The sequence below is a fragment of the Oncorhynchus nerka genome, linkage group LG23, assembly GCF_034236695.1.
Source record: "Oncorhynchus nerka isolate Pitt River linkage group LG23, Oner_Uvic_2.0, whole genome shotgun sequence".
NCBI lineage: Eukaryota > Metazoa > Chordata > Actinopteri > Salmoniformes > Salmonidae > Oncorhynchus > Oncorhynchus nerka.
The window spans coordinates 22,593,524-22,608,015 of record NC_088418.1 but is presented as its reverse complement, the minus strand read 5'-3'; the positions used below and the strand labels follow the sequence as shown (position 1 = coordinate 22,608,015).

At 44.4% G+C, this 14,492-nt stretch overlaps 2 protein-coding genes across 3 annotated transcripts in view; one reads left to right on the top strand and one right to left on the bottom strand.

Annotated features, from left to right (window-relative positions):
- Window positions 1-14,477, top strand: part of acsf2 (acyl-CoA synthetase family member 2) — a 37,122-nt gene extending 22,645 nt beyond the window's left edge. For both annotated transcript variants that reach the window (XM_065007953.1, XM_065007952.1), the window contains exons 6-14: window positions 313-475; window positions 739-834; window positions 1,066-1,217; window positions 1,362-1,453; window positions 1,661-1,737; window positions 13,188-13,295; window positions 13,820-13,971; window positions 14,056-14,197; window positions 14,301-14,477. In XM_065007953.1, coding sequence (XP_064864025.1) covers window positions 313-475; window positions 739-834; window positions 1,066-1,217; window positions 1,362-1,453; window positions 1,661-1,737; window positions 13,188-13,295; window positions 13,820-13,971; window positions 14,056-14,197; window positions 14,301-14,423 — 1,105 coding nt within the window. In that variant the 3' untranslated portion in view covers window positions 14,424-14,477. The remainder of the gene's footprint in view (window positions 1-312; window positions 476-738; window positions 835-1,065; window positions 1,218-1,361; window positions 1,454-1,660; window positions 1,738-13,187; window positions 13,296-13,819; window positions 13,972-14,055; window positions 14,198-14,300) is intronic.
- Window positions 2,213-10,841, bottom strand: LOC115106491 (chondroadherin-like). The gene is made up of 4 exons (XM_029629286.2): window positions 9,790-10,841; window positions 4,177-4,340; window positions 3,794-3,942; window positions 2,213-3,294 (listed from the first exon to the last, which is right to left on the bottom strand). The coding sequence occupies exons 1-3, from the start codon at window positions 10,573-10,575 to the stop codon at window positions 3,801-3,803; spliced, it is 1,092 nt and encodes a 363-aa protein (XP_029485146.1). The 5' UTR covers window positions 10,576-10,841; the 3' UTR covers window positions 2,213-3,294; window positions 3,794-3,800.
- Window positions 14,478-14,492: the final 15 nt, after the last annotated feature.

Here is a 14,492-nt window from a genome sequence, read left to right as displayed (position 1 = left end):
TAATTGCCACATTATCTGCACTCAACTAAGTAGAATATTGGCCTGTTGGAAACTACAACTTCCTACTATATCGCACAGTTGGGGCTTGATATGATTTATCTCTACAGAAACTGTGTATTGTGCTTATTAAACTCACAGAAAAAAATACAAACCGACTTCAGTCAATTAGTTGTTTAAAAATAACCCGAAATGTCAGTTAATCGCTCAGCATTAGTTACATTGCACTCCGCTGTGCTCACACGATTATCTGTTCTATTCTACATAATGTATTTCTATCTGAAAATTTTGTTACGTGTGACCCTCCCTCCTCAGACTCCCTGACCTCCACACAGTGATAGTGACAGACAGCCGGCAGCCGGGGATGTACCACCTAGAGGACGTGATGCAGGCAGGGAGCAGCCAGCACATGCAGCAGCTGGAGGAGCTGCAGAAGAAACTGTCCTTCGACGACCCCATCAATATTCAGTTCACATCGGTACTTTTAGTAAACTGTATATACTCACTCTCTATTCTTCCCATTTGATCCTGTGCTCACAGTTTGTCTTTACATGGTCATGGTGTCCAACAAATCTATAATGTGAATTCATGTTAAATCCTCTGTTGACAGGGATCTGAATCATAATACTCAACAGTATTTAGTCATGATGCATGTCCCAGTTGACCTATTCAAGTGCATTTGCGAATATGCATTGCTTTGTGCCCACTATTTCTCTGACATACTTGTTTGTCTGATGTCAGGGTACGACGGGGAACCCCAAAGGTGCCACCCTCTCCCACCACAACATCGTCAACAATGCCTACTTCATTGGCATGCGACTTGGATATGACTGGAGGGTGGGTGCCCTGCCTACACACACACATGATTCCAGACAATTAGTTAGTTAGGCTGCGTTTAGACAGGCAGCCCAATTCAGATTTAGTTTCTTCCACTAATTGGTCTTTTGACCAATCACATCAGATACTTTCGCATCAGATCTTTTTCAGAGCTGATCTGATTGGTCAGAAGACCGAATTTGGCTGCCTGTCTAAACATAGCCATAGAGTCACTAATCCATGTCCCCTCAGTCTCAGGTACGCGTGTGCCTGCCTGTGCCCATGTACCACTGCTTCGGCTCGGTGGGTGGTGGCATTGTCATGGCCACGCATGGCATCACGTTGGTCTTTCCCTCCACCGGGTACGACGGACGTGCCAACCTGGCAGCTATGGAGAGTGAAAGGTATGGCAGAAATAACTAAGTCCTGGTGGTAAACATGCATTCAGTGTTATTGAGGACATTTTTGGGACAGTAAACTGTGGTGTAGGTTGTGTGCTTTGCGCCTCGATCAAGTGTATCCACTTTTCCACCCCCTCCCTCCACCAGGTGTACCTTTGTCTATGGCACTCCTACTATGTACATCGACATGCTGGGCCAGCCTGACTTGGCCAAGTTTGACTTGTCGTCAGTGGAGGGAGGTGAGAGACCATGTTTTTAACTCCGCTCATTTGTTTCTGTTCTAATCATATTCTGGAAATCGGCTGGATTGAAGATGAGTTAGGATGGCCATTGATTGGGATGAAATCCTGCATACTCGGGGGTCCTATAGGACCATTATTGAGACATCTTTATATTGGTTATATCAAATGTACTGTATCTTAGATGTATTTATTTATGCATTTTAGGCATCATGGCTGGTTCCCCGTGTCCACCTGAAATAGTGAAGAAGGTCATTTCTACCATGGGCATTAAGGAGTTTGTAGTGAGTAAAGTTTTCTTAATTAAGTTAATTGATTAATTAAAGTTAGCTAAATGATTACTGAATATAATTTAGACCTGAGTCGGTCCCTGGTTAGAGGTGGAAGCTCAAAACCAGCTGTGGGGTAAACCCTTCAGGACCTTCACTGCTGGGTACAGTTAATATATTTTTTCGTTAGAGGGAGACATTTTCATACCTGAACGTCCTTCCAGATTCATTATTGCAGAGTTGTGTGCCGACCTCTACTCCTAGCGAGTTACAGGATGGGCATGCGTTTGTTTCAGCCCAGCACTAACTCACATGCTTTTGCTAATAAGCTACACATCCAGACTTGGATTAGTTGAAGCAGGTGTGCTAGTGTTGGGCTGGGACAATCCCCCAAACTCTGTAGTTCCCTGGGAGTAAGGTTGGCCGCTCCTATGACATTATCTCTCTGTTAATGTTAGCGCAGAGTAGTTGAAAATGGAATCAGGACAGACAAGGTTACATATTTATTTCTTAGATGTCCCCCCAAAATATGATGTTCAATATACATTAAAAAAAGATGCTGAAGAGTCAAATATTAAGAGTTATGAAAGGGAAAGGGGGGTACCTACATGCTCCCAGAGTTTGGGAAGTCTTCAATGCCTATAGATGATCCATTGATTTAGCAGTAGAAAGTATCTTGTTTTCAATGTAAATCAATTACTTTAAATGAAATGTCACACAGTGTAAGCATTGCCACAGCAGTGGGAGCGGGGGGTGGAAAAGGCTAAATATTTAGTATATTATATTATTTAGTCAAAGACTCAGACATGACACCTCTGCTACCTATTCTCTAATCCATTTTGAACTGTACAACATGTCCTCCTGTGATAAGACCTAAAGGCACTGCAAACACTTCCAACCTCCATTCATGTAAGCATGATAATTTTTTTTGTATCTCTGGGGAGATTGAATACATACAAAGGACAGTCTTTAAACGAAAGATACCGCTGGAGAACTGGACTCCTCGCTTTGTCATCTCTGACTATGTTCCTTTTCAACTTGCCGTTGCTCCATTATCTCATAAACCCATTCAGAAAAAGTCCTTAGCCGCCTGCGCTGTGTTGTGTCACTTACCTTTGGTCAGAGTTTTGAGAGGAGTCGGGTCAAGTCACAATATGTCAAGGTCCGTTTTGCGGTCACAGTCCTTTCTGGATGTTGTTTTCTCAGTCTGACAGAATTGCTCATGGGAGAAGTGAGACATGACCAACCGAGTGAACCACATTAAATAAAGGGAGACCTGGCCTGGAACATTCCATTTGGAAGGTTGTTAGGGGGGGCTTGGGGGATGATGCAGGCCGTTGCTGTGGCAGCAGGTGATGGGGTCCTGAGAGGTGAGGGTGTAAAGCTGGCTTTAGGGAGAGCGAGAGGAGGAGAGTCAACATGGCTGCTCGTCAGAATGTTGGTTGTGGGATGCATGATATTTGGCAGATAGTGAGATGGACGGTCTTTAAGTAGCAGTTAGCGTCGCTTTTTTTCTCTGCACACGTACCGAGCCTGTCACCTGGACAGGCCTTTCCCCTCAGGCAGCGTCTCCTGTGGAAAGACACAAACATCAGCAGCCAAGTCAAACAGTCTGCCCTCCTATTGTTCAACGCCATGACCGGGACACGCTGTTCTTTTCTGGACAGGACCCCAAGGCCAAGATGGAAAATAACAGCCAGAGGACAGAAGACAGAGTTCTGAGGGAAAAGAAGAATATCAAGCTAGGCCGGTCCAAACCCATCCCCCGACCTTAAGTGCTATTGTTTCAATCCAATGTCATGTTGTGCCAAGTCCCCAAACACATAAATACAATCCTTTGTAAGAATTCAAACCAGAAGGGGACCAACAAAAATGTGAAATATGTATCACAATCGAAACCCTTTGTCAAGCTGTTCTTGGGTAAATGCATATGACTGCAACATCTCAAGTCTGATACTGAGAAACTCTTAAGCTTGCTGAGCTCAGCTCATAAGTTCACTTGACTGAGGTTTCAACTTGCCTATTTACGGACTAGTTTTGTATTTCGCAGAGTCATCGTCAGTCAGGTTACCTGTGTTTTAATGGCGTGTGCCCTTCTTGGCTCTCTTTGTCTTAACTGTGCAGTCGCTGAAGGCAGAGCTGTCCCTGATCTGCTTTCCTCTCTGTGAGGACGGAGCGGCACAGAGCGCATCAGGGCGCTGGCGGCTAGAATCCATCCACCTAGTGGAGGGAAACCGAGAGAATCAGACATCCAGGGTCTTGGAAGTTCTCTCTCGCGGTTTGGATAATGTGTTTGCTAATCAAGGTTTTAGAATGTTGAAAAGTATTCATGGATTCTGTTTAGTGTGCATATCAAATAGACAACTGTCTGTGTGTGGTTTTCTACCTCTATTGTGTCAGTTCAAGGTAAGATTTCCTACTGTATGTGTGTGTAAAGGTGAGGTCATTACTTACTTGCGCAGAGGGGCTAGCGTGCAGGTGCAGCTCCAGGGGTTGTTGGCGAGCGTGAGGTTGGTGATGCTGGTGAACTCCAGGCTCTTGGGCAGGGACTTGAGCTTGTTGTTGTCCAAGTGCAGAGACTTGATGGCCGTCATGCCGTTGAACGCCCCGTCAGAAAACTACAGGCAGACAGATATAAGACACAGTACAGGAGGCTTTTCAGTTTCATCAGAAGAGGTAGACTTTGACGAGAGATATTTAAACCATAATGTCATGACCAAGAATAGTCTCGTCCTTCAAATCCAAAAGTAGTTAATTGCAAGTATAAAAGCTTCAACTATTGAATTCAACTATTGAAACCCTGAACTCAACAATAAGGTAGATCTCCCCTTTCTCACATGGCAGGGAAGGCATGCCTGGTGCTGTTAATGGATGTAGACCTTAGACCTCATCCTTAATATCTGTCATAGGGCAGGCAGCGATGCTTGGTAGAGGGGATAGTTTTTTTTTTTCTCCAGCAATGTCACTCTGTCTGACATGAAAGCCTCCACTCATAACTGGTTCCTGTACCGTTGCTTATGTAAACTGGACTCTCACCCCTCCCAAACTTCATACGCATTTTCTGAGGCTGCTAAAAACTCCACAGAGGTGCAAGATGAGCGGATGTTCACCCTGTTATGTTTCAGCGTGAGTATTTGGGTAATAGTTGGTTGAGACGTTGATCAATGGGATTACAACCTATATTCACCCACTCAAAGTTAGTTGCATTTCCAACCTGTTATCACTGTACTTACAATCATCTAAGAGCACAACCAAATTCCAATGGAAAAACAATGTCTGGGTTTTGGTTTAGTTGTCACCCAAACGTGTATCGCTACGCTTTCAACCATTTTTAAAAGCACCAAATGGGAATACAATGTCAAGATTGATTTGTTGTGTAAATAAATAAAATATCTATCACTGTGCTTCATTTAATAGCAGAACCAAATGACCTGGCTTGCAATTGAGATGACATAAAAAGTACATGGTGCAAGTGATCAATGATGTTCAAGATTCTGCACAGAGTATTACAGCAATTGTGAGGATCTCCACAGACTTGTGATTACCTATGCATGCTATCTTGAACATTCACGCTTTATATGACTACATATAAAATAAATGTATAGTTACAGTAACCTTAATATGGCCATGGAGGTGTTACTCATTTTAAGGTTGAATGTTACATTAGTTTGTAAGATAACTTTAGGCTATTTACTGTATTACAAAAGTAATATTGAATTGTGTTTGGTTGACAACACAACCAAATATCAACATTTTAAAAGGAGATATAGGCATATCTACTTCCTGGATGGGCTTAATCCTATTCTTTAACTTGTATTTTTGGTTGAGTTGGAGACATGAATTCAACATGTCATTTGTTAACTTGTCTACAAAAATACCAGTCCTTTTCAATCGACCAAAGCTTGAAACCCTAGGCTTATTGTATTGTTTATTTTTAGTTGAATTCTGGGTTGAATTGAAACAATAGTTGTTGACTTTGTAAATGCTATGTAGGCCCAAATAGCATCATTGATGATATGAGTGAAAGTATGGTCACATTTCATTTGTTCTGTTAAACCTACCCTTTTGGAATGACTGATAGCATCTGATAGCATCTGATAGATCTTAACAATCATTCTCACATTGGTAATAGTCAGTGACAAATATCATAGCTAAGCAGGGCTTAGTTAAAACCTTGGATGGGAGACCAACAGGTAGCAGTAGTTAGATCAGTTCTCCAGTAGGAGGTGCTGCCCAGCCTGTTTTTTTTAGATAGTGGATATAAATGTTGAAAATCTGACGTTGTTTTCAAGGTATAATTTTAGGGGAATTTGTACAGTGTTTGTCTGTTGAAATTTGGTTAACATGATGACATAATCCTGTGGTTGAAATTTGACTCTCAAAACAACCGTTTTTCCAAATCCGATGTATTTTCCACGTCACAAAATGTTGACAAATGACTTTGAAAGAACGTTGACTCAACCCGTTTGTCCAGTGGGTTGGCTCTTAGCCTCTTAACAGGGAGAGGAGGTTCCGGGGGCAGCCGTGAGAGGAGGGTGGGCTTTTGCAACATGTTATGTAAGACTATAAGAGATGAGGCTGTTGATTGAGGTGTCTTTTGGAAATTTCCACTGCAGAAGGGCGCAAGTGCCAAGGTGGAGGCTTCTGATCATTTGCAGCAATGGAAGATGGATGACTTCCAGCGTGGCCAGGTTGTTTTTGCTCTCTTTTTTTAGTCTCTCTCTCTGAGCCACTTCTCTGCCAAGAACGCTTGCAAAGGGCCCAATTGTCCATTCACCTAAGCAAGCTAAAAATACCCGTCCTTCATGGGCTACGGAACACCCTCTATTTACCTGTCTCCTAACCCTTACTGACCTGTTGGCAGGACCCTCCTGCCAAGGGGAAAAAACACACCGAAAATTCTAGAATTTGGCTGGTACAGTACATGCTTGGATACGGGCTAGCAAACAAAAACACCCTAAAAATACCCACGTTTGACTGGAAAATTGCTTTTTACTCTCCCCCACCCTCACTGGTACAGTCTGCCGGAGAGATGCTTGTTATTTTACCATTTCCCCTGTGGAATCTCTCCATACTGTATTATGGTTTGAAAAACTCAAATATTGGATTAACTTTGAGTTTGGAATGAATAGGCAGCAGCAAGCTAACCCCTCAATCAGTATATGTGATAAAGTGCCTCGAGTCCTTTCCCATCTCTCCACTCAGGCCTTGACTGGGGTTCATTCAACCTTGTTACCTCTTACATTGTTACGCTATGCGTTACTAGGTGTAGGATCGACGATTATCTCTATGCTCTCTGGACTGTGTCTGCTGTATAGCCTTGGAGTGTCAGTATGACAGTTCAAAACCCCTTCCCCACCAAAGGATGGAAGCTAGCCAGATCTTAAAAACCTCGTCGGGCTGCACCATTTGAGTGTAATGAGGCGGTCACCCACCTCACACACCAACCTGAACCTCAGGGAATGATCAAGACCTGCGTCAACGCCGCCCACTCACTGCATGGTCAAGGATATCTCGGGCTATGCTTCAGGAACCCTTGTATGATGGTGTGCCTGGGTTTACAGTACTGTACGAGCTGAAGCTGAAGAGTGTGATGCTTACTAGGTGATGTCACTTGGCCACCTGACATTGTTTGAAATCTCCCACTGTGCAATCCTCCTGACCTACACACTTTCAGGGGAAGAGATCTCTTTGTACCACACCATATGGCGAGCAGAGCAATCAGGGCTAAAACACCGGCTAAAACCACAGGCAACTGTTTTGCCGCCAAACAGCCCGAGACAGAGATCCCGCTGGTCTCAGCACGTGCATCCTGACCCAAAGCCTGTGTGACCTATTTTCTTCCCATATGGGTGGATAAGTCATAAGGATCTTATTAGGTTACAGTTGGAGCGATGCGGAGAAAGTGCACAATGTCTAAACATCACACACATATAGTACCAGTCAAAAGTTTGGACACACCTACTCATTCAGGGGTTTTTCTTTATTTTTTCTACATTGTAGAATAATAGTGAAGACATCAAAACGATGAAATAACACATATGGAATCATGTAGTAACCAAAAAAGTGTTAAACAAATCAAAATATATTTTATATTACATATTCTTGACAGCTTTGCACACTCTTGGCATTCTCTCAACCAGCTTCATGAGGTAGTCACCGGGAATGCATTTCAATTAACAGGTGTGCCTTAAAATTACATTTGTGGAATTTCTTTCCTTCTTAATGCATTTCAGACAATCAGTTGTGTTGTGACAAGGTAGGGGTGGTAAAAGACCAAGTCCATATTACGACAATCCATCAGTACTTTAAGGTGAGTGAATTCGGAAAATTTCAAGACCTTTTGAAAGTTCCTTCAAGTGCAGTCGCAAAACCATAAAGCGCTATAATGAAACTGGCTCTTATGAGGACTGCGACAGGAAAGGAAGACCCAGAGGTACCTCTGCTGCAGAGGATAAGTTCATTAGTTAACTGCCTCAGAAATTGCAGCCCAAATAAATGCTTCAGAGTTCCAGTAACAGACGTATCTCAACATCAACTGTTCAGAGGAGACTGCATGAATTGCTGTAAAGAAACCACTACTTAAGAACACCAATAAAAAGAAGAGACCTGCTTGGGCCATGAAACACGAGCAATGGACATTAGACTGGTGGAAATCTGTCCAAATTTGAGATTTTTGGTTCCAACCGCTGTGTATTTGTAAGACGCAGAGTAGGTGAATGGGTGATCTCTGCATGTGTGGTTGCCATTGTGAAGCATGGAGGTGTGGGGGTGCTTTGCTGGTGGTCTGTGATTTATTTAGAATTCAAGGCTCACTTAGCCAGCATGGCTCCCACAGCATCCTGCAGCAATACGCCATCCATTCTGGTTTGGGCTTAGTGGGACTATCATTTGTTTGTCAACAGGACAATGACCCAACACACTTCCAGGCTGTGTAAGGGCTATTTGACCAAGGAGAGTGATGGAGTGCTGCATCAGATGACCTGGCCTCCACAATCAGCCGACCTAAACCTAATTGAGATGGTTTGGGATGAGTTGGATGCGGAGTGAAGGAAAAGCAGCCAACAAGTGGTCACCACATGTGGGAACTCCTTCAAGACTGGAAAAGCATTCCTCAAATATATTTTGATTTCGTTTTAACACTTTTTTTTGTTACTACATGATTTCATGTGTTATTTCATAGTTTTGATATCTTCACTATTATTCTACAATGTAGAAAATAGTACAAATAAAGAAAAACCCTTGAATGAGTAGGTGTCCAAACTTTTGACTGATACTGTGCGTTTAAAAAAAAAATATATATATATATATATATACACACATATATACTCCAATGCTCGTCCTAATATTTCTATATTTCTTAATTCCATTCTTTTACTTTTAGATGTGTGATTATTGTTAGATATTACTGCACTGTTGGAGCTAGGAACACAAGCATTTCGCTACACCCGCAATAACATCTGCTAAGTATGTACGCAACCAATAGAATTTGATTTGAGTATTCCACTCTCGTAAATTTGAACTGTCAGTGATCATATGATGAATGGTAGCAATCTACTAAACCACCTCACATTATTATCTGCCCTCAGGCTACAGTACGCAACCACAGAACTGGGAAAAGAGAGAACTTTTGGCTACTGGAAAAGAGGGAGTTGGCCGGTGGCAAGCCAGACTGTACATATAAATAGCAGATGAAATATGGCAAGCCAGAACCAAAACAAACAAACAACGAGCCTCCCTAATCCACAGGGTTGCTAGAGTAGACAAGAATACAAAATATGTATACTTACTGAAGCTTGCTCTGTCTCCTGTATGGCTAACTGCGTCAAATAAATGAGATTCAGGTTGCATGAAATGGATCTGTTGTAAATGTTCAATATTCTAAGGCTTGAAATGAATTGTTATCTACTCTTGTCATAGTAGACTTATTTACCACATCTATGCTATGTTATTGTCTTGCCGTTCTCTTAATGTTTCAATCCCCGCTTAATTCTTCCCAACTCAATAAGCACTTTGCACCCACAAAAAGGACCCACACCCACCCCACAAACAATCTGAGAGACCAACCTTCTCCAGCCCCATGCCGTCCAGGTGCAGCTTCTCCATGTAGCGTCCGAAGCTCTGGAAGGCGTTGTCAGGGATGGTTCTCAGGGGGTTCTTGGCCAGGCTCAGTTCCTCCACCACTCTCAGCTTGCTCATGGCCAGACTGGGGTAGGTGGACAGCCTGTTCCTGTCAAGGTGCAGGATGGCCAGGTTCTCTACTTCGTCCAGAGAGCCCGGCTGCAGCGAGCTCATCTCATTGCCACTCATGTGCAGCCAGCGCAGGTCCTTGGCGCCGGCGAAGGTGCCTGGCTTGATGTCGCGCAGCTTGTTATCGTTGAGCTGCAGGATGAACAGGTTGATCATGGGCGAGAAGATGCCCTTGGGTAGGTCGCTGATGCGGTTGCCGTCCAGGTAGAGGTAGGTGAGCTCGGTGAGGTCCTCGAAGGCACTCGGCTTGATGCTGGTGATCTCATTGTTGGACAGGTAGAGGTAGATGAGCTTCTTGAGCCCCTTGAAGGCCTGTCCGCCGATCTCGCGGAGCTGGCAGTGCTGCATGTGCAACGAGATGAGACCCTTGCTGCTGGCGAAGGAGCCGGTGGGCAGGCTGCCCAGGTTGTTCCTCTGCAGATTGAGCAGACGGGTGGCCTCGGACACCTGTGGAATATTCTTTAGCCCCACGTTGTCACAGATGACGTGCTGCAGGTCCCCGTGGCAGTGACACAGGGCCGGGCACTGGCTGGGAGCGCCCCATACCACCGGGCCAAGGACCAGCAGGTATGGCCAGACCGAGAGGAAGCTCACACACCGCATGCTGACGCTGCTACTCTAGACTTGTCTGTCCACCTTATCTGTCTTCTGCCTCCTCCTGAGAGCTTCTTCTCACTGCTTGGCAGGCACTCCAAGCTAGAAAAAGTCCTCCAGAAAGTCTCAGGGTGAGAGAGAGAGAGGATTCAGAGAGGGAAGGCAAGAGGTGAGCTGATGTGAGTGTGCGACTGAGAGAAAAGGGGGGCAGTGCAAAAAATCTGCACTTGGGGCTTTGAGAGGAGGACGGCTTGGCACTGAACAGAACACAGCACTATTTATAACATTTATTTGAGGAAAAATCTGAGGAGGGCTCACCAAGGTGTTACGTGGAGACGGCTGCAAGAGGAAGTCAAGTGTCTCTGAGAGTTTAACTCTGCACACACAGTTCGGGATCTTCCACTGACCATAGGGAGCTCAACTAAATTCCCCTAACTTCTGGTTAAAATTTCTAAAAAGCTTCCAGATCTTCTGCATGAGACATTTAATCAAACAGTTTTTGTGCGTGTATAAGTTTCAGTTGCTTGTTATGTTTAGCAGGCAAAGGATCTCTAGGTCATTTTAGTTATATAAGCAGAAAAATGGTGTAAACATTGCACTCAAGAAGGGCAAAATGTGCTTCCAAATCATAGTGTCTTGGTGGATCAAGCACACTTTTGACTGCCAATATAGCAATGGTCTGTATACCTGTACAGGTTACCTGGATTTGTGTTGGGTAGATAAGAGGCCCTCCACAGGCTGTGGCCATAGTCAGTCATTTCTAAAATAGTTGCCTGAGTGTAGTCAGGCGGTAGGTAAGAGATTTAAGGTTCCATTATTTAGGGTTCCAGACGTCTCTATTGTTTTTCAGTCTGCAGTCAGAGGAAAATGAGCTCCTTTGTGGCTGTTTTATAACCCATAATCGTCACCAGATGGTTGGCAAGTGGCGGGACTCCTTTTCAAGTCCAAAAAATGTGAAATGGTCCCTCTTCACCTCCACTAAAAGAGGGCTTCAAATGCCCAGTTTCATTCCTGCGTGCATATTTTCTACTATTTTGAAAAGGAGTAGGGTGTTACAATGGTGTTTGTGGTCACTCTCACTTTCCAAATAGAGGCGAGGTTGTGTCTGGCTGAATTGAGTTTCAGCAGATAGTGTATGTTTAGAAATCACAATATTTTTCATTAGCTTTCACTCAGAGGTGTGTGTGGCTCTGAGTGGGCCTTAACCAACCAGATGTGAGACCTTGGTCTCGAGAGCTGATCCATTGGCTACTTGAAATTGACCAGGAGCATGAGGGGAAAGAGACAGGAAGGGATGGAGGGAGAGAGAGAGCGAAGTTGTTCACTTCAGCCCTTGGGCTTGCTGGCTCAGCTCCTATGACGCTTTGGCCTCAGAAGGGTGTGTTTATGAGTCCGATGGATACTCTCATGATAAGTGGAATCTCGAGTTTACTTAACAAATCTAGCATTTTATCGGGAACGTCTTTCTCCTGGCTGCCCAGGCGAACATTCTCCCCATCCCCAAACGGCTCCTTCAATGCCTTTCTGTTCACCAGTGATGACCCTACTCTGCCACTCTATCACTACTGGACTTGGCCCTCAGGATGTGCTTGTGGCAGCAGATGAATCGTCTAGCGAGCGCTTCAGAGGACGAAACCATTGCTGACTCCATTGGTCCTGCTATTCAAAGTCTTAGCCTTCATTTCACTCAACTTACAACTTCTGCCGACGACCCAGTTGAAATTTGTCAATTTAAAAACGGTAATCAAGAAAAGGTTATCAAGAGGACTCCCTGGTCAGTGAAAGGCCACAGCAGGACAGATGTATGGGGCGAGGTTTACAGAGGGGAAAGGGGGCAGGCACCATCCTACTGCACAGGTGTGCCAGTTGTCAGGGGGGCACCACATACCTCACTGAGCTCCCATGCCCTGGCTTGCCTGCTGACTCACCCCCTGCCCCTCGCTGACTCAGCTGGTCCTGGCCTTGGAACTGTGAAGTCACGCTGGCGTCCGGTACTGACAGGAAACTGTCCACCAGACAGTGGGCCCAGTGCATCAAAGCTGGGACCGAGAGACTGAAAAACAGCTTCTATCTCAAGGCCATCAGACATCACTAACATTGAGTGGCTGCTGACAACACACTGACTAAAATCTCGAGCCACTTTAATAAAAATTGGAAGTAATAAATGTATCACTAGTCACTTTAAACAATGCCACTTTATATAATGTTTGCATACCCTACATTACTCATCTCATATGTATATACACTGTACTCTATACCATCTACTGCATCTTGCCTATGCCGTTCAGCCATCGCTCCTTCATATATTTATGTACATATTCTTATTCATCCCTTTACACTTGTGTGTATATGGTAGTTGTTGTGAAATTGTTACTTGTTAGATATTACTGCACGGTCGGAACTAGAAGCACAAGCATTTCGCTGCTCTCGCATTAACATCTGCTAACCATGTGTATGTGACAAATATGAGTTGGTAGACGGACAGACTTTTCCATGCCCCCTCAGTCACCTTCTCCGACTACCTCTGCAAATGACACAGGGTTGTAGAACGTCAAGAATAGCACCGTGGTGATACTGTATGTTTTAATTGAACAGTGTGTGGTTTCACTTTGGGTTGACAGATTGCCTATGGAACCACAGAGAACAGCCCGGTGTCATTCTGTGGCTTCCCAACAGACAATTTGGAGAGGAAGTCCGAGACTGTTGGGTGCATTGCCAGTCACATAGAGGTACGTCTCATCCACCTGAGTCGTTTATGCGCATATGTTTTAATGTCTTTACTTCTATTATACAATAAGTATATTTGTCTGTTAAAGGGATACTTCTGGATTTTGGCAATGAAGCCCTGTATCTACTTCCCCAGAGTCAGATGAACTCTTGGATACCATTTTTATCTCTGCTTGCAGTTTGAAGTAAGTTGCTAACGAGCCCTAGCGCAATTGCTAACTAACATTAGAACAATGACTGGAAGTCTATCTGTTACCATAGACTTCCACTCATTGGGCTAACACTAGTTAGCGTTGGCTCGCAAAACGACCTCTAACCTCCTTCATACTGAACGCAGAGACATAAAAATGGCATCCACAAGTTCACCTGACTTTCCATTCCCCAAAATCCTGAACTGTCCCTTTTTAAGCATGACATGTCTTATCCACATAGGCAGAACTGCTGGGAGCATTGATTTGTATTATCGTAATGGTAACTGACTGCAGTAGAGTCGCACCCTATTGTGCTCATCACTGCTGTTCCTCAGGCTAAGGTAGTTGACCCTGGCTCTGGTCAGCTCGTGCCTCTCGGGATATCAGGAGAGCTGATGATCAGGGGCTACTGTGTAATGCTGGAGTACTGGGGGGATGTCGCCAAGACAGACGAGTGCATTGCCAAAGACCGCTGGTATAAGACTGGGTGAGTGGACAGGTCTGGTCCCATACACCTGATGTCTCAACTTTGACTTATGCGTCATACATGTGTCCTTATACCCATATGCAGTGACATCGCCAGCCTGGACAAGTATGGCTTCTGTCGCATCGAGGGTCGAATCAAGGATATGATCATCCGAGGAGGGGAGAACATATACCCAGCGGAGATTGAGCAGTTCTTACACACCCACCCTAAAGTCCAGGAGGCACAGGTGAATTCTCAATCCGTTTGTTTACATATGCTTGAACAGAAGCAGAAGGATAGTTTTCTAGGGAAATGACTGCTAATGTCGTTTCTTTCTCGCTCTCTATCAGGTGATTGGAATAAAGGATGAGCGTATGGGAGAGGAGGTGTGTGCCTGCCTCAAGCTGAAGGCGGGACAGGATTGCAGTGCAGAGGACATTAAAGCTTACTGCAAGGGAAAGGTGAGAGATTGAATGAAAGAAAGGTTCTGCCACATCCTGCTGTGGCTAGCCTAAATCCTTGAAACGTACTGTTAATCTGTG

What these genes read in the sequence shown, in the direction of transcription:
- LOC115106491 (XM_029629286.2), bottom strand. Translation starts at nt 10,575, where the DNA reads ATGCGGTGTGTGAGCTTCCTCTCGGTCTGGCCATACCTGCTGGTCCTT. An exon ending in ACGGCATGGGGCTGGAGAAG is followed by an intron (nt 4,341 to 9,789) that starts GTTGGTCTCTCA and finishes GTCTGCCTGTAG; the next exon opens with TTTTCTGACGGGGCGTTCAA. An exon ending in ACGCTAGCCCCTCTGCGCAA is followed by an intron (nt 3,943 to 4,176) that starts GTAAGTAATGAC and finishes TCCCTCCACTAG; the next exon opens with GTGGATGGATTCTAGCCGCC.